This window comes from Oncorhynchus mykiss, chromosome 3 (genome assembly GCF_057628025.1).
Source record: "Oncorhynchus mykiss isolate SJ-2025 chromosome 3, ASM5762802v1, whole genome shotgun sequence".
NCBI lineage: Eukaryota > Metazoa > Chordata > Actinopteri > Salmoniformes > Salmonidae > Oncorhynchus > Oncorhynchus mykiss.
Window position 1 is genome coordinate 45,797,452 of NC_143024.1, and position 20,122 is coordinate 45,817,573.

General features: G+C 43.9%; 1 protein-coding gene across 2 annotated transcripts in view; it reads right to left on the reverse strand.

Annotated features, from left to right (window-relative positions):
* klhl32 (kelch-like family member 32) overlaps window positions 1-17,545 on the reverse strand; it is a 37,242-nt gene extending 19,697 nt beyond the window's left edge. Inside the window, exons 1-3 of one of the 2 annotated variants that reach the window (XM_036973915.2) lie at window positions 17,286-17,545; window positions 4,181-4,278; window positions 2,983-3,163 (exon numbers count right to left, since the gene is read on the reverse strand). In XM_036973915.2, the coding sequence (XP_036829810.1) occupies window positions 2,983-3,163; window positions 4,181-4,203 (204 nt within the window). In that variant the 5' untranslated portion in view covers window positions 4,204-4,278; window positions 17,286-17,545. The remainder of the gene's footprint in view (window positions 1-2,982; window positions 3,164-4,180; window positions 4,279-17,285) is intronic. The other variant, XM_036973916.2, reaches the window with a different exon arrangement.
* Between the last annotated feature and the right edge of the window lie 2,577 nt (window positions 17,546-20,122).

The following is a 20,122-nucleotide window of genomic DNA, read 5'->3' on the forward strand; positions in this document are numbered from 1 at the left end:
CTCCTTGTCCCAGTCTGTAACCCCCACATCAAGCTGACCGCCAATATTCCTGTTCTTAAGAACTCTAAGGCTACCTTCCACAAAGACGACCACCCTGTATCACAATCACCACCTGCAATAACATCTGCTAAAGACTTGTATGTGACCAATACAATTTGATTTCAAATCAAATCAAATTTTATTTGTCACATACACATGGTTAGCAGATGTTAATGCGAGTGTAGCGAAATGCTTGTGCTTCTAGTTCCGACAATGCAGTAATAACCAACAAGTAATCTAGCTAACAATTCCAAAACTACTACCTTATAGACACAAGTGTAAGGGGATAAAGAATATGTACATAAAGATATATGAATGAGTGATGGTACAGAGCGGCATAGGCAAGATACAGTAGATGGTATTGAGTACAGTATATAGATATGAGATGAGTATGTAAACAAAGTGGCATAGTTAAAGTGGCTAGTGATACATGTATTACATAAAGATGCAGTAGATGATATAGAGTACAGTATATACGTATACATATGAGATGAATAATGTAGGGTATGTAAACATTATATTAGGTAGCATTGTTTAAAGTGGCTAGTGATATATTTTACATCATTTCCCATCAAATCCCATTATTAAAGTGGCTGGAGTTGAGTCAGTGTGTTGTCTGCAGCCACTCAATGTTAGTGGTGGCTGTTTAACAGTCTGATGGCCTTGAGATAGAAGCTGTTTTTCAGTCTCTCGGTCCCAGCTTTGATGCACCTGTACTGACCTCGCCTTCTGGATGATAGCGGGGTGAACAGGCAGTGGCTCGGGTGGTTGTTGTCCTTGATGATCTTTATGGCCTTCCTGTGACATCGGGTGGTGTAGGTGTCCTGGAGGGCAGGTAGTTTGCCCCCGGTGATGCGTTGTGCAGACCTCACTACCCTCTGGAGAGCCTTACGGTTGTGGGCGGAGCAGTTGCCGTACCAGGCGGTGATACAGCCCGACAGGATGCTCTCGATTGTGCATCTGTAGAAGTTTGTGAGTGCTTTTGGTGACAAGCCAAATTTCTTCAGCCTCCTGAGGTTGAAGAGGCGCTGCTGCGCCTTCTTCACAATGCTGTCTGTGTGGGTGGACCAATTCAGTTTGTCTGTGATGTGTACGCCGAGGAACTTAAAAATTACTACCCTCTCCACTACTGTTCCATTGATGTGGATAGGGGGGTGTTCCCTCTGCTGTTTCCTGAAGTCCAAGTACTTTTAAAGGCTGGTTATGGCACGCATCAACTCCATCATCCCAGACACCCCTGACCCACTCCAATTTGCATACCGCCACAACAGATCCAAAGACGCAATCTCAACTACACTCCACACTGCCCTCACCCACCTAGATAAGAGGAATACGTGAGAATGCTGTTCATTGACTACAGCGTTCAACACCATAGTCCACTTCAAGCTCATCACCAAGCATGGGACCCTAGGACTGAACACCTCCCTCTGCAACTGGATCCTGGACTTTCTGACGGGCCGACCCCAGGTGGTGAAGGTAGGCAACATCACCTCCGCCACGCTGACCCACAACAGTTGTGGGTGAACACGGAGTAAAGGAGGGGGTGTGTGCTTACTCCCCTCCTGTACACCATGTTCACCCACAACTGCGTGGTCATGCACAACTCCAACACCATCATCAAGTTGGTTGACGACATGACGGGGTTAGGCCTGATCACCGGCGAAAATGGGAAGGCCAACAGGGAGGAGGTCAGTGAGCTGGCAGTGTGGTGCCAGAACAACCTCTCCCTCAATGACGGTAAGACCAAGGAGTTGATCGTGGACTACAGAAAACAGGGGGCGAGTACGCTCCTATCCACATCAACAGGGCACTAGTGGAGCAGGTCGAGAGCTTCAAGTTCCTCTGTGTCCAAAAGGACTTAAAATGGTCCACACACACAGTCAAGAAGATGGAACGACTGTGCCACCTCCCCCTCCGGAGGTTGAAAAGGTTTGGCGTGGGCCCTCAAATCCTTAAAGAGTTATACAGCTGCGAAACTGAGAGCATCTTGACTGGCTGCATCACTGCTTGTTATGGCAATTGCACCACCCTCGATCGCATGGTGCTATATAGGGTGGTGCAGAACAGTACATCACTCAGGGGCCGAGCTCCCTGAGATTCAGGACCTCTATATCAGGCGGTGTGTGAAAGGGAGGCCCGGAAAACTGATAGAGACTCCAGATACCCAAGCCATAGACTGTTCACTCTGCTTCCGCACGGCAATCGGTACCGGAGCAACAAGTCTGACCTCAACAGGCTCCTGACCAGCTTCTATCTCCTATCTCCAAGCCATAAGACTGCTAAATAGCTAACAAAATGGCTACACGGACTTTCTGCATTGACCCTTATATTTTATTTTTTATTTTTGCATAGACTCTATGCACACACACACACACACACGCTTCATTTGCTCACACACACACGTGCACATTACACACACAAACAATCATCAAATACGCCGCTGCTACTCTGTTTATCATATATCCTGATGCCTAGTCACCTGACACACTATACATATCTACCCCTACAACTCCAGTATCCAGTACATTGTATGGTATTGGCACTGACCCTGGAACTGAGCCTGTATATAGCTTACTCACTTTCTCCTGTTCTTATCATTTATATTTCTCGTGTGTTTTTGTTCTAATTTATAGTACTAGTGATATTGATTATTTCTTTGTTGGGAAAGAGCTTGCAAGACAGGCATCTCACTGTACTTGTGCACGTGACAATACAACTTGAAACTACACTCTTAGAAAACAGGGTTCCAAAAAGGGTTATTCGGCTGTCCCCATAGGAGAACCCTTTTTGGTTCCAGGTAGAACACTTTTTGGTTCCATGTAGAACCCTCTGTGGAAAGGTTCTACCTAGAAGCTAAAGAGTTCTTCAAAGGGTTCCCCTATGGGGACAGACAAATAACAATTTTTTCTAAGAGTGTAGTGTCCTCCCCAGTCCCAAACTCACCCGGAAGTAATCGCTGCACGCCGCCAGCACTGCTTTATGGGCGTGGAACTTCTGGTCGCCGGCGACCAGGGTGACATCACAGAGTAGGCCATCCTTCCTCTGCTGGTTGAGGGCGGAGAGGACGGAGTCCTGGTGAGACTTGGACTGGCATAGCCTCTGGTCTGTTACCAGCTCCTGCCCACTGGGAGGGAGGGACAGAGGGAAGAAAGGAGCGGGAGAGAGAGTGAGGGAAAGGGAGAGATATCAGTCAAGGCTGTGGGAATATCTCTGTCTCTCGTCTCTCTGCTCATCTCATTTTAGTCATTTAGCAGATGCTCTAATTCAGAGCGATTTACAGGAGCAATTAGGGTTAAGTGCCTTGCTCAAGGGAACATGGACATATTTTTCACCTATTCAAGTGAGGGATTCAAACCAGCGACCCGTTCGTTACTGGCCCAACACTCTTAATCGCTAGGCTACCTGCCGCATCTCCTTGTTTGTGTTTCTTGTTCTCCTAGCTGTCCATTTCATATGTCTGTTTATTAGTCAACTAGCTGTCAGTCCTTTTTTCTGCCTGTCTGCAGTTTGGTCTGTCACTACAAATAACTAAATACTACTGAAGGTATGCGAACACAAGTCTGGTGTGTGTGTGTGTGTGTTATCAGGGTTCGTGGTGAAGCACTGGAGCCCCCTGCTGGCCACCTCTAAGGCCCAGCAGCTGTAGTTCAAGATTGTCAACGGGCTGCTCCTCCCTAACTCTCTGTCCAGGCTGGACAAGGCCCCGAGGAACAGCCTGCCCTTCTACCTACAGTGTGTGTGGCCTGACAGAGTAATAGCCCAGGAATGAGGAACAGGTCGCCACAGGCTGAGAGGCAGAGTCACGATTCTAATCTGACAGAGAAGTAGGTGTGTGGAGGGGGGGGGGGGGGGGGGGGTTGACTGCTCTTACCACACCTGCCAACATGCTGCCCCACTGAAGCTTAGACCAGCCATGCCAAACTAAGGTTGGTCAGTGGTTACTTAACTGTAGTATATGGGGTGAGCTAACACTGCAGATGGCATTGCAAACTCTCGAAGGGCAAAATGAGTCTCACACCCGATTACAAAATGCTGGAAACAGTTGTAGAGCTGTGTGTGTGTGTGTGTGTGTGTGTGTGTGTGTGTGTGTGTTTCACTTGTGGTCATGTGTGTGTACAGATTCACCAGCTTACAGATTTACCTGACACAAGGTTCAGATGGCATGCTCCCGGAAAAGGAGAGAAGAGGTGGAACAGTATTCTGTGATTCCTGAGGGCTGCAGTTACTTCCTGCATTAGCCTGGAAAGAGAAACAGAGAAGGCACATTTCAATCAACTAACTGCTAACCCCTAATACAAAGCAGACTGAAAGTCCACCTGAAACTGAGAGGCACTTCAGCATAATGAATAGAATGACGAAGACGCTTCGTGAATTAGCCATCGGCCAAGAAAGACCACAACCTGGGCTTCCAACTGACACTCTGTGGCTAAGAATAGAATATGTTTCTAAACACTTCTACGTTAATGTGGATGCTACCACGATTACGGATAGTCCTGAATGAATCGTGAATAAGGATGAGTGAGAAAGTTAGACGCACAAATATCAATGGTGAGAGGTTAGAGTTCCATTGGATAATTTTTGTATTTGTATTTATTATGGATCCCCAGCTACTCTTCCTGGGGTCCAGCAAAATTAAGGCAGTTTATACAATTTTAAAACATTACAATACATTCACAGATTTCACAACACACTGTGTGCCCTCAGGCCCCTACTCCATCCACTACCACATATCTACAGTACTAAATCCATGTGTATGTATAGTGCGTATGTTATCGTGTGTGTGTGTGTGTGTGTGTGCCAATATTTGTGTTGTTTCACAGTCCCCGCTGTTTCATAAGGAGTTTTTTAAATCTGTTTTTTACAAAATTTTACTGCTTGCATCAGTTACTTGATATGGAATAGAGTTCCATATAGTTCTGCGTGACTCCCATAGTCTGTCCTGGACTTGGGGACTGTGAAGAGACCTCTTGTGGCATGTCTTGTAGGGTATGCATGGGTGTCCGAGCTGTGTGCCAGTATAATATTTGTGCTGTCCAACTTTCTCATTATTTCACTTCAATTCAATTCATTCAGCATTACCTGTAACAATGGTAGCGTCCACATTCATGTAGAAGGGTTTACAAACATATTCTATTCTTATTTACAATGAAAGTGACTCCAAAAATCACACAATATATAATTTACCATTCATTTCCATTGGGTACAAAATTATCTGAAACACAACCAAAACAAACAGAAAATGCATCCAACAAATGTGTGGTCACAAGCTTGATGTAGTCAATGCGTGCTAAGAATATGGGACCAAATACTTCACTTTTTACTACTTTAATACACATAAGTGAATTTGTCCCAATACTTTTGGTCCCCTAAAGTGGGGGGACTATAATTTCTAGACGGTTCACACGAAATGGATGAAAATACCCTCAAATTAAAGTTGACAGTCTGCACTTTAACTTAGTCATTGTTTGATTTCAAGTATAGAGCCAAAAGATTTTAAAAATGCTTTACTGTCCCAATAAAGCCACTGCAGGGCCTGGCAGGGCTATTTTAGATTCAAAATATATAAAACAATGTTTTTAGTAGCCTATTCGCCAAATGCGATGTGATGCACTTGATTCAGTTTCCCTGCATCCCGGGGAGGTGAAGTGTTCCCATTTCCCATTTCATCTCCCCAGAGAGCTAAATCAGGTGCACCTGTAGGCATATCGCTGGCCAATCAGATAGCTTAGATCGCCGTGTCTACAGCAGCTACCACAAGCCCACAGCAAATTTGATTGGAAATATAACTTTTCCCTGTGGTTCTCTGCCCATGCACCATAGTTAGGCCATTGATCATTTCATTGATGTCACACAATACATTGTAGGCGCACTTGATCTCCTGCGCCCAGCAGAGAATTGCACTGGTCTTGCATTTTTGACTAAGAAAGTGATCTTAACTAAGAAAAGGTTGTTGGCCACTGTTGTAGTCTATACAGTATGACCTATTATACGTATTAATTAGCGGTTCATTTGATGTTGTTTAATATGCAGCATGTAACCTAATGCAAACCTGATCTACTTTGATTGGCCTCCGTGACAGTGATTAAATGGTTACGTTTGTGGTCGCCGAGCCAGTGATCTGATAGGTTGCCAAGTCATATCAGGGCATTATGTTCTAGTCTCAGTCTCATTAATTAAACTAGGCCTATGGTTTATTATGTGTCTAGTTGCATGTTTAGATTAGTTTAGTAAGACTCCCATGAGCTACTGCACATGCAGCAGCTACTCTTCCTGGGGACCACATAAAACATACAAATACATGACAAACTACAGAGCAGTAATGGACAAGAACAAAAGAGATAAACATTTAAATTTAAAAAAAGAGAGTTGCAAGAAAGTCACCAAGAGACAACAAAAATAAAATGTACACACTACTCATATACACTGAGTGTGCAAAACATTATGAACACCTGCTCTTACCATGACTTAGACTGACCAGGTGAATCCAGGTGAAAGCTATGATCCCTTATTAATGTCCCTTGTTAAATACACTTCAATCAGTGTATATGAAGGGGAGAAGACAGGGTAAAGAAGGATTTTTAAGTCTTGAGACAATTGAGACATGGATTGTGTATGTGTGCCATTCAGAGGGTGAATGGGTAAGACAAAAGATTTAACTGCCTTTAAACAGGGTATGGTAGAAGATGCCAGGCACACCGGTTTGATTGTGTCAAGAACTTCATCGCTGCTAGGTTTTTCATGCTCAACAGTTTCCTGTGTGTATCAAGAATGGTTCACAACCCAAAGGAAGTCCAGCCAACTTGGCACAACTGTAGGAAGCATTGGAGTCAACATGGGCCAGTATCCCATTCTGTGTGGAATGGTTTCGACACCTTGTTGAGTACATGCTCCGAAGAATGTAGGCTGTTCTGAGGGAAAAACTCAAAATTAGGAAGGTGTCTTAATATTTTGTACACTCAGTGTATACACATATTCTTATATGCAGTACAGTTAAATTAGATATTTAGAAAAAGGCACTGTGATGCATGTTTTTATCAGTTTTTTTAAGCTAAACTTGCTTTTTGCCCAAGTAACCTCTTGTGGCAGAGCATTCCACGATGATATGGCTCAATACATAACTAAGCGATGCATTAAATATATATATATATATATACTGCTCAAAAAAATAAAAGGGAACACTTCAACAACACGATGTAACTCCAAGTCAATCACACTTCTGTGAAATCAAACTGTCCACTTAGGAAGCAACATTGATTGACAATACATTTCACATGCTGTTGTGCAAATGGAATAGACAACAGGTGGAAATTATAGGCAATTAGCAAGACACCCTCAATAAAGGAGTGGTTCTGCAGGTGGTGACCACAGACCACTTCTCAGTTCCTATGCTTCCTGGCTGATGTTTTGGTCACTTTTGAATGCTGGCGGTGCTTTCACTCTAGTGGTAGCATGAGACGGAGTCTACAACCCACACAAGTGGCTCAGGTAGTGCAGCTCATCCAGGATGGCACATCAATGCGAGCTGGTGCAAGAAGGTTTGCTGTGTCTGTCAGCGTAGTGTCCAGAGCATGGAGGCTCTACCAGGAGACAGCCCAGTACATCAGGAGACGTGGAGGAGGCCGTAGGAGGGCAACAACCCAGCAGCAGGACCGCTACCTCCACCTTTGTGCAAGGAGGAGCAGGGCCACAAATGTGCATGTGTCTGCTCAAACGGTCAGAAACAGACTCCATGAGGGTGGTAATGAGGGCCCGACGTCCACAGGTGGGGGTTGTGCTTACAGCCCAACACCATGCAGGACATTTGGCATTTGCCAGAGAACACCGAGATTTGCAAATTCGCCACTAGCGCCCTGTGCTCTTCACAGATTAAAGCAGGTTCACACTGAGCACATGTGACAGACGTGACAGTCTGAGTCTGGAGACGCCGTGGAGAACGTTCTGCTGCCTGCAACATCCTCCAGCATGACCGGTTTGGCGGTGGGTCAGTCATGGTGTGGGGTGGCATTTTTCTTTGGGGGGCCGCACAGCCCTCCATGTGCTCGCCAGAGGTAGCCTGACTGCCATTAGGTACCGAGATGAGATCCTCAGACCCCTTGTGAGACTATATGCTGGTGCGGTTGGCCCTGGGTTCCTCCTAATGCAAGACAATGCTAGACCTCATGTGGCTGGAGTGTGTCAGCAGTTCCTGCAAGAGGAAGGCATTGATGCTATGGACTGGCCCGCCCGTTCCCCAGACCTGAATCCAATTGAGCACATCTGGGACATCATGTCTCGCTCCATCCACCAACGCCACGTTGCACCATAGACTGTCCAGGAGTTGTCCTCATCAGGAGCATGCCCAGGCATTGTAGGGAGGCCACACACACTACTAAGCCTAATTTTGACTTGTTTTAAGGACATTACATCAAAGTTGGATCAGCCTGTAGTGTGGTTTTCCACTTTAATTTTGAGTGTGACTCCAAATCCAGACCTCCATGGGTTGATAAATTTGATTTCCATTGATCATTTTTGTGTGATTTTGTTGTCAGCACATTCAACTATGTAAAGAAAAAAAAAGTATAGGGCTCTAGAGTGGTGTGGCGTAGCGATCTGAGGCCCTGCATCTCAGTGCTAGAGGCGTCACTACATAACCTGGTTCAATTCCAAGCTGTATCACCACCGTCCGTGATTGGGAGTACCATAGGGGGGCACAGAATTAGCCCAGCGTCGTCTGGACTAGGGTTTGGCCGGAGTAGGCAGTCTTTGTAAATAAGAATTTGTTCTTAACTGACTTGCCTAGTTAAATAAGGCCAGACAAAATTGATTCACTGTTTAACGGAATTCCCCCCCAGAAATGTGAGGCAATTTTTTTTATTTTAAATAATACATTAAGTGGATAAGGAATAACAGTACTTTACCACATTGTCCTAGGCTATATGGATATGAACAATAGGAGAAATATTCGATTTCAGACTGATTTTCATTTTATTATTATTAATACACAAATTAACATTCATAAACATTCACATAGAAATGTCATTCTATTATACATCCTATCATATTAAAACATTTAGAAAATACAAGTAATGTATCAGTTCATTAATCTACTTAATTGTATAGCCTAACAAATTCAAGAATGATTGACAAATAATTGTAATCAAATTAAAATGTTGACGCATAATAAAGAGTTCATTACCTGAATGCATCTCTATAGCCTAGGAGTTAACAAAATGTTCATACAAATGTGATTAATGATTAGGCCACTCAGACTAGGCCTTGTAGAAAGAGGGTCAATCAAGTTAGGTCTGCCAAATGATTGTAGCACTGCAAAAAAAAAAATACATAAATCCAGCCTTAGAGTATAACCTATCATCATCAACAAAAAAATGCTTAAGGTTACCGATCTGGGGATTGGTACTAAAAAATGTCTGCAGCATTTAAGGTCCCCAAGAACATAGTGGCCTCCATCATTCTTAAATGGAAAAAGTTTGGAACCACCAAGAATCTTCCTAGAGCTGGCCACATTACCAAACTGAGCAATTGGGGGAGAAAGAAGGGCCTTGGTCAGGGAGGTGACTAAGAACCCGATGGTCACTGACAGAGCTCCAGAGTTCCTCTGTGGAGATGGGAGAACAACTATCTCTGCAGCACTCCACCAATCAGAACTTTATGGTAGAGTGGCCAGACGGAAGCCACTCCTCAGGGAAAAAAAGCACATGACAGCCCGCTTGGAGATCGCCAAAATGCACCTAAAGGACTCAGAACATGAGAAACAAGATTATTTGGTCTGATGAAACCAAGATTGAGCTCTTTGGCCTGAATGCCAAGCGTCACATCTGGAGGAAACCTGGCACCATCCCTACGGTGAAGCATGGTGGTGGCAGATTCATGCTGTGGGAATGTTTTTCAGCGACAGGGACGGGACGGGGGGTCTAGTCAGGATCGAGGAAAAGATGAACAGAGCAAAGTAGAGAGAGATCTATGATGAAGTCCTGAGTTCTCTGAAGCAGGATCTCAGACTGGGGGTGAAGGTTCACCTTCCAACAGGACAATGACCCTAAGCACACAGCCAAGACAACGCAGGAGTGGCTTCGGTACAAGTCTCTGAATGTCATTGAGTGGCTCAGCCAGAGCCTGGACTTGAACACCTCTGGAGAGACCGGAAAATAGCTGTGCACCAATGCTCCCCATCCAACCTGACAGAGCTTGAGAGGATCTGATGAGAAGAATGAGAGAAACTCCCCAAATACAGGTGTGCCAAGCTTGTAGCGTCATACCCAAGAAGACTTGAGGCTGTAATCACTGGCAAAGGTGCTTCAACAAAGTACTGAGTAAAGGATCTGAATACTTATGTAAATGTGATATTTCAGTTTTTTTTATTAAATAAATTAGCAAACATTTGTTTTGCTTTGTCATTATGGGGTATTGTGTGAAGATTGATAAGGAAAAAATAGTGTTTTAGTACATTTCAGAATACGGCTGTAACGTAACAAATGCTTTCCGAATGTAACGTAAATATGTTTGAAGTGTACGTAAATAGATTATAGGCATTTTAGAACTCACAAATGTTTCTTAAAAAGACTAGAATAGAAGTAGTCAATTTCTCTACAACCATGAAAGACTATCATGCATGTTGATGTTAGTTCTGTGTGTGCAGTTGATGTTAGTTCTGTGTGTGCAGTTGATGTTAGTTCTGTGTGTGCAGTTAAGGGCATGGTGTGCTGATTTGTTTTGAGACAGCTGCATCTTTGCTAGGTCTTCCTTTGCTGCACCTGACCATATAACCGGATAGTAATTGTGGTAAATTGCAAGGATTATCCACACGCATTTCAATGTTCATTGCCTTTTCTTGCAAACTACAAAATAAAGGGGTACAGCCGTGTACAAATGGTAGAAAACGGGAGAGCGATATACCCAACACAACATGAGGTTAATGCTGTGCCAACTCTGGGTGATGACATCACAGCCAGGTAAACACCAATGTCCATAATAGCCATGCTCCCATGAATAGTAATACTACTATACTTCAGTTAAGTACACCACCTATTCAGTGGGAATTATTTATATAGTGTCCACACCATAACACTACTCTCCCCTTAATGTATTTTTTACTCGCAGGGGGATTGAAATGAAGCATACAAGTCAACAACAACAGTGTTTCCTTTTCTTTTCCTCACAATACTTTAGAACTGGTGCTAGTGTGACTGCAACTGTAAACAAAGACAAGACCTTTTTCTTTCAACTATGTCTGCTTTTCAAAAACACCATGAGTCGCCGAGTCTCAACTACAGCGTCGGTCTGTCAGGAGCCGTGTGACTACGCCGGGATCTGCGCCGTACTCCTGGTGTCCCACGAGACACAGGTGAGGCGTGTCCCAGTGGAGCTGGCTCTGAGGGCACAGGAGTGGGTCGGGTGTTTGAAAGAGAGTCCATCACCCTCTCCTGGAGCCGCTGAATGCCCCTGTTCCTCAGAAACAGTTCCCTGTGGTGTTTGAACTTGTGCACTATCACACACTTTGGAGCAAAGCTCTGTAGCATTGGTGAAGATATCCGCTTGATCATATCACAGATCCAACACTATTAGAATAGACTCTAGTTGGTTGAGTGATTAACCTGGGTCATGTTACAGGTATTAGTCACAGTTCCTCTTGAGCGCTTGGTGCACTTGGTGGCCTATAGCAGCACCCTGAAAGAAGAGGCTTCAGATGAGGCAGGTGAACCTGCAACCACAGCACTTCTACTTAAATTTTGTCATGAGATCCTCTCTGAGCTTTACAGGAATATGGCTCGGAATATATACAGCAACACCTCCCCCGTAGAGATTTTATAGATGCTATATCCTTGTATTCCTACTGCTGTATCATCGAAGGTGCTGTAAAAGTGAGTTCCGGAAATGTCTCATACTAATTATCGATATTATCTAAGATTAGCAAATGACTAATTTCATTAACTTTGTTTGAGGCTACATACATAATCAGTGCACGCAACAGAACAGTGTACTGTCTACAATCGGTTTGTAGTTTTTATGAAATAGTTCTCTTTTAAATCATAGCTAAAGTTATTGCTATGAATTCTGAGACGCGGTTAGCCTTTAAGGCTGGGACTGCATGTTTGTGTTCCGGATTCCTGTTAAGTACCAGGTAGTTGCTAGCCATCATGAAAATGAAGCAGGCTAACACTAGCAGTGCTAGCCCACTGGTGTTTTTATCCACGGCTGGGCACAAATGCTTTAGTGTGAGATGATTTCCACACAATCACAAGATGGAGATGAGGTGTAACTGAAAACTGGACAGGGATTTGTCAGCACTAAATCAAATCAAATTGTATTTGTCACATGCGCTGAATACAACAGTGAACAGTGAAATTGCTTACTTACAAGCCCTTAACCAACAATGCAGTTTTAAGAAAAAACCAACACAAAAAAAGTAAGAGATAAGAATAACAAATAATTAAAGAGCAGCAGTAAATAACACTAGCGGGGCTATATACAGGGGGTACCGGTACAAAGTCAATGTAATTGAGGTAATATGTACATGTAGGTAGAGTTATTCAAGTGACTATGCATAGATAATAACAGAGAGTAGCACCAGCGTAGAAGGGGGGGGGGGGAAATGCAAATAGTAGCCATTTGATTAGCTGTTCAGGAATCTTATTGCTTGCGGGTAAAAGCTGTTTAGAAGCCTCTTGGACCTAGACTTGGCACTACGATACCTCTTGCCGTGTGGTAGCAGAAAGAACAGTCTATAACTAGGGTGGCTCGAGACTGACAATTTTTTGGGCCTTTCTCTGACACCGCCTGGTATAGAGGTCCTGGATGACAGGAAGCTTGGCTCCAGTTATGTACTGGGCCATACACATTACCCTCTGTGGTGCTTTGCAGTCTGAGGCCGAGCAGTTTCCATACCAGTCGGTGATGCAACCAGATGCTCTTTTGAGGATCTGAGGACCCATGCCAAATCTTTTCAGTCTCCTGAGGGGGAAAAGGTTTTGTCATGCCCTCTTCACAACTGTCATGGTGTGCTTGGACCATGTTAGTTTGTTGGTTATGTGGACACCAAGGAACTTGAAGCTCTCAACCTGCTCCACTGCAGCCTCGTCGATGAGAATGGGGGCGTGCTCGGTCCTCTTTTTCCTGTAGTCCATAATCATCTCCTTTGTCTTGATCACGTTGAGGGAGAGGTTGTTGTCCTGGCACCCCACTGCCAGTTCTCTGACCTCCTCCCTATAGGCCGTCTCATCGTTGTCGGTAATCAGGCCTACCACTGTTGTGTCATCAGCAAAATTAATGGTGATGGTAAATGCACCACCATCAAGCAGCTTAAGGAAGAGATCCTCCGACTGCTCGCTGGGCTGCAAGAAAAGGATAACCTGCTTTCTAAGTACACAACCTTGAGAGCCCAGACAAACCGAATCTCAGTTATAAATGCTTGCGGGTAAAAGCAAGCAAGCATGAGTCGGGTGGAGTTGATCTGCCCCAATCCAACGGACAGATGTTAAGCTCAACTCTGCAGCTCATGTGAGACTGGACACTCAAGGCATAGGAGATAGGTAAAGACAGTCTGGCCACCCTTCATCTATCCGAGAAGATCCAATCTAGCTATCAAAGTTTTGGCCCACTTGAGACGGACCTACCACCCCTGGGAGTCAGCACGGATCCTGGGAGTATACCACCAGCCCGTGGCCACCTAGTGGCACCCTTCCCCCATGGCCACCACAGTTCAGGAGGTTGCTGACTCAATACAGAAGGGTCTTGGGCCATCTTCAACCTTCCTGGTGTTTCCGACGCCATCGGAATTTCGTGATTACGGTCTCGTCGCTGCAACTCCCCAATGGGCTCGGGACAGGCGAAAGTCAAGTGATGCGTCCTCCGAAATATGACCTGCAAAACTGAGCTTCTTAACACCTGCTCGCTAATCCCAGAAGCCAGCTGCAACAATGTGTCGGAGGAAACACTGTTCAACTGACGACGAGGTCAGCCTGCAAAAGCCCGGCTTGCCACAAGGAGTTGCTAGAGCACGATGAGCCAAGTAAAGCTCCCCCTGTCAAACCCTCGGACGACGCTGGGCCAATTGTGCGCCACCCTATGGGACTCCCGGTCGGTAATGGCACAGCCTGGGATTGAACCCGGACTATAGTAATGCCGATGCAGTGCCTTAGACAGCTGCGCCACTCGGGAGGCACATGCCCCCTCCCATGCTATCGGAAGGAGTCGGGAACATTTCAGCCGACTCGTTGCTCTAAACAAATACCTGAAGAAACTTTTAAAGGTTTGGGGACAAAGATCGTACTTTTTGGAGAAATGTCCTCTGGTCTGACGAAACAAAAATAGAACTGTTTGGCCATAATGACCATCGTTATGTTCTGAGAAAAAAGGCGGAGGCTTGCAAGCCGAATAACACCATCCTAACCGTGAAGCACGGGGTTGGCAGCATCATGTTGTGGGGGTGCTTTGCTACAGGAGGGTTTGGTGCACTTCACAAAATAAATGGCATCATGAGAAGGAAAATTATGCGGATATATTGAAGCAACATCTCAATACAGAAGTTAAAGCTTGGTTGCAAATGGGTCTTCCAAATGGACAATGACCCCAAGCATACTTCCAAAGTTGTGGCAAAATGGCTTAAGGACAACAAAGTCAAGTTATTGGAGTGGCCATCACAAAGCGCATACCTCAATCCTATAGAAAATATGTGGGCAGAACTGAGAAAGTGTGTGCGAGCAAGGAGGCCTACAAACCTGACTCAGTTACAGCAGCTCTGTCAGGAGGAATGGGCCAAAATTCACCCAACTTATTGTGGGAAGCTTGTGGAAGGCTACCTGAAACGTTTGAGTCAAACTATTTGAAGGCAATTCTACCAAATACTAATTGAGTGTATGTAAACTTCTGACCCACTGGGAATGTGATGAAAGAAATAAAAGCTGAAATAAATAATTCAATCTGCTATTATTCTGACATTTCACTTTCTTAAAATAAAGTGGTGATCCTAACTGACCTAAGACAGGGAAGTTTTACTAGGATTAAATGTCAGGAATTGTGAAAAACTGAGTTTAAATGTATTTGGCTAAGCTGTATGTAAACTTCTAACTTCAACTGTATGTTACCCCTTGGCAGCGTTATCAGAAAGCATGGCATTGATTTTCACTGCTACCTAGACGATACACAGCTTTACATTTCTGTATCACCAGAGCCATTTCTGACCCATCATGATTTTATTACAAGCAGGCTTGAGTACGTTAATGCTTTCCTGTCTGGTCTAACCAAGAAAGCCATTGGTTAACTGCAAAACATACAGAATGCTACACACATTACACTGGTTTCAAAGTCTCTGCACTGGCTGCCTGTGCATTTTAGAATACATTTTAAGATTATTCTATTGGTTTTTAAATCATCCCACAATTGTGCACCCCAATACATATCAGTCATGCTTTTGAGTTATGTACCCAGTAGGTAGCTCAGGTCCTCTGGCACTGGCATTTTAGCTATCCCAAAGCCTAGGACCAAGAGGCATGGAAAGGTAGCCCTTAGTTACTATGCCCCCAGCCTCTGGATTAGCCTGCCAGAGAATCTGATGGGGGCTGAAACTGTGGACACATTTAAAAGAGACACCTTTTTAGCTTTGCTTTTACTTAGGGTACTTTTTAATTTATTTTTATTATTCAGTTTGCTCATTTTTCTTGTTATTCTTTTGTTTTTTAATCCTCTTGTGTTGTTTGTGTAGTAATAAATATATATAAAACCCTTTCCTGGGTAGCTTATATAAAACTGATATCATTATAATACGCTGTATTTCTAATCATTGTATTTCTCATAACAAATTCTTTTTCTGATTTTATTGCAGATAATGTTCAGCAGATGCCTTATCTGGTTGAGTTCAGCTGCAGCAGGGTGACACTTCTGCATAGATGTCTTGCTGGACTGTTGGTCTCTTCTGACTAGGGTGTTTTCCTGTTAGCATGGGTGGGTAGTGAGGTAAGGGATGCTGTCCACTCTGGAAGGGGCCCAATGGTGTAGGGTGGAGTGGTGCTGGTCTCTCTGGGTGGCTGATGGTCATGATCTTGGAGCATATATGGCAGAGTTCCTCTTATTTTGGTTTTTGCTTTGTCCCAGAGCAGTTTCTTTCAGTTTCCTAGCAAAGATGTTGACACCTGTTTTTTTCAAGTGTACTGGGTCGTACATCAGCTGGGGGTGAATATCAAAGGGATTGTTCTTTAGGGAAACATTGTCCAAGAGAGCTCAGCTTTGTTGCTCGGAATAATGTGGAAGGGCACATCTCCATGTGGCAACAGGGTGGACATAGTAATTTTGGCTGCCACATGCTGCATTGCAGGAGGTACATGTCCTTGCATTGCCATCAAATCATTGATAAATCATGTTAAAATGCAAGAGTCATGGATTTACAAAGGCCTACAATACTATTTGGCCTGTAATGTGAAATCACGTCAGATGGCTTGTTGTGTGCGATCGATTACATTAAGGTAGGATACGCTATGCATTTGTGATAATTTAATGATTATCTGAGTGCCTCAATTTTGGCCCACCTACATTTTTTTGCTGGCCCTGCCACCAATAGATTTCTGTCTACACCACTGGTTCACGGAGTGACCTTCAGATGCATGACCATAGGAATCAAGAGAACGAGAGAGAGTGACGGGATACCACATTACACATCTGTCCTGTCCAATACCTGCCTTTTATGCTGCTCCAGTGAAAATGCCACTTCTCGTTTTTCAAGCTTTGGACAAGTAGCCTAGGTTGGATATATGCTAACCTACTTTGCTGTACCATATTTTATTGCCAAACATAATGTCCATACATGACTCGCGAATTGAACGATGTTTGATGGTTAACACGATATGGCCATGTTTATACATGGATAACGTAGCCTACAATTGACATCGCATGAAAAAGTACGCGCTGGTAGATTAAATAGAAGCAGGCCGGCGGTGGTGAGTATTTAATCAGTGCCGCTTGAGCCCGTTTCAGCCGAGGAGTCCGCAGGCCTTGGTCATCCCCTCTTAAATATCAGAGCTGTCAAACGTTTCCTAGCAACAAGGCAGCGGATCGTTCGGCCGAGAGAGAAAAAAACACGGGGTATTTGGGATAAACCCCGGTCTCACCAAAGTGTCCTGACCGCATAAACCTAGTCTCCGAATTGAACCCAAAACATATTTCCCGGTATAAATATGCACTTCTCAAATTTAATAACCACCCAAACCACGTATGCAGTAAGATTCTCCTGATGATGCACACCCAACGAGCTTACGCACCTCATACGACTGTTCTCTGGCCCTGTCCCCTCAGCGGTTCCGTTTTGTTGACAATCTGTTTTCTCCCATTTGATATCCGTTCGTGTTGCATTTGTGGTGAGCAGTTGAAACGAGTGCTGGTAAACAAGTTGGTCTGCGGTTTTACAGTCAGTTGTCTTGGACACTTGAGATGGTTACATTGTATTAGCTAAATTGTCACATTCAAACCCCTCCTCTTGATGTGGTCACATGCATTCGGTCATGTGGTATACAGCGCCATCAAGTGGTGAAATTGCTGTATGAGTACGTCTAGTAGGTTATGGGGCTTAGCCGTTATATTTTATAGGCTAGTGATAGTCTATGGGCCCAATCGAGAAATGGTCCCAGTTTGTGCTCTTGATTTGAATCGATTTTTTAATTTGATTTTACCATTTAAAATACATGAAAATGTTAAACCAGGCATTTCAAATGTGCCGAATACAACAGGTGTAGTAGAGCTTACCGTGGAATGCCCATTACAAGCCCTTAACCAACAATGCAGTTCAAGAAATAGAGTTAAGAAAATATTTACTAAATAAACAAAAAAAAATAAAAAAATAAGAAAATGACATAACAGTAAGGAGGCTATGTACAGGGGGTACAGGTACCGAGTCAATGTGCGGGGAACAGGTTAGTCAAGTTGTTTCCATTGTGGTCCTCTAGCCTACTCTGTTGTCATTGTGAAGCTAAACATTCCATACAGAGTTGGCAAGAGAGCAGAAACAGACTGGAAACCAGGCTAAGAAATGGGGCCTATCGAAATTGGTAAGTCTTTATGTCCAATACAACATTCACTGCAGTGTGTTTGAATAGTAAGGCCTATGCTAATTACCAGTTTACAAAATAATGTCAACCCATTTACTTATTTAGCCTAGAACTCTGTGTTTGGAGAATGAGCTGACAGCCCAACCTAGCACTGGCCTCCTGGCGAAACTGAGAAATCGGGGGAGAAGGGCCTTGGTCAGGGAGGTAACCAAGAACCTGATGGTCACTCTGACAGAGTTCCGAAGCTCCTCTGTGGAGTTGGAAGAACCTTCCAGAAGGACAACCATCTCTGCAGCACTCCACCAATCAGGCCATTATGGTAGAGTGGCCAGACGGAAGCCACCCTCAGTAAAAGGCACATGAAAGCCTGCTTGGAGTTTGCCAAAAGGCACCTATTGGACTCTCAGACCATGAGAAACAAGATTCCCTGGTCTGATGAAACCAAGATTGAACTCTTTGGCCTAAATGCCAAGCGTCACGTCCAGAGAAAACCAGGCACCACTCATCACCTGGCCAATACCATTCCTACAGTGAAGCACGGTGGTGGCAGCAGGGAGACTAGTCAGGATCGAGGGAAAGATGAACAGAGCAAAGTACAGAGAGATCATTGATTAAAACCTTTCCAGAGCGCTCAAGACCTCAGAGGGGGGGAAATAACAACCCTAAGCACAAAACCAAGACAATGCAGGATTGGCTTTGGCTTTGGGACAAGCCTCTGAATGTCCTTGAGTGGCCCAGCCAGAGCCTGGACTTGAACCCGATTGGACATCTCTGGAGAGACCTGAAAATAGCTGTGCAGCGACGCTCCCCATTAAACCTGACAGAGCTTGAGAGGATCTGCAGAGAAGAATGGGAGAATCTCCCCAAATACAGGTGTGCCAAGCTTGAAGAGTCATACCGAAGAAGACTCAAGGCTGTAATCCCTGCCAAAGGTGCTTCAACAAAGTAAACTGATATCAGTTTTTTTTATTTTAATACATTTGCAAAAATGTCTAAAAAACTGTTTTTGCTTTGTCATTATGGGGTGTTGTGTGTAGATTGACGAGGAAAAAACAATTTAATCCGTTTTAAAATAAGGCTGTAACTTAACAAAATATGGAAAACGTCAAGTGGTCTGAATACTTTTAGAATGCACTGTAGCTAGGCTAGCTAGCTAGATTATTTATAGTTAAAAAATAATAAGGATCCACAGCAGGGAAAATATGAACTCCCTATGGACAGACCCCAGCCAATGTAAGTTAGTCTTTCAAATAATTTAGCTAGCTAGTTCCTGAACATTAACACCTTATTCTTCATCTGGTGTGGAATTGTTTTACTGACTCTGTCTCTGCATTATCCACAGGGTAACTGTCAATTTGTGAGTCTGGACACAGGAAGTTAAGGAATCTGCATTGTAAGTAGCAATTTGATGTTCATGATTATTTGTCACGACCTGATTAGGTTAGGCTACCTGATTTGGTCGGTGTGCATTGTAGCTTTACCCTAACCTAATTAACATAACCTGCCACTTTCCATTGCATTTGAAATGCATTTAATTACATTTCTTGTACATGCAGTTGAAGTCGGAAGTTTACATACACCTTAGCCAAATACATTTAAACTCAGTTTTTCACAATTCCTGACATTTAATCCTGTTAAAAATTCCCTGTCTTAAGTCAGTTAGGATCACCACTTTATTTTAAGAATGTGAAATGTCAGAATAATAGTAGAGAGGAGGATTTACTTCAGCTTTTATTTATTTCATCACATTCCCAGTGGGTCAGAAGTTTACATACACTCAATTAGTAGTTGGTAGCATTGCCTTTAAATAGTTTAACTTGGGTCAAACATTTCAGGTAGATTTCAGGTAGAAGCTTCCTACAATAAGTTGGGTGAATTTTGGCCCATTCCTCCTGACAGAGCTGGTGTAACTGAGTCAGGTTTGTAAGCCTCCTTGCTCGCACACGCTTTTTCAGTTCTGCCCACATATTTTCTATAGGATTTGAGGTACGCGCTTTGTGATGGCCACTCCAATACCTTGACTTTGTTGTCCTTAAGCCATTTTGCCACAACTT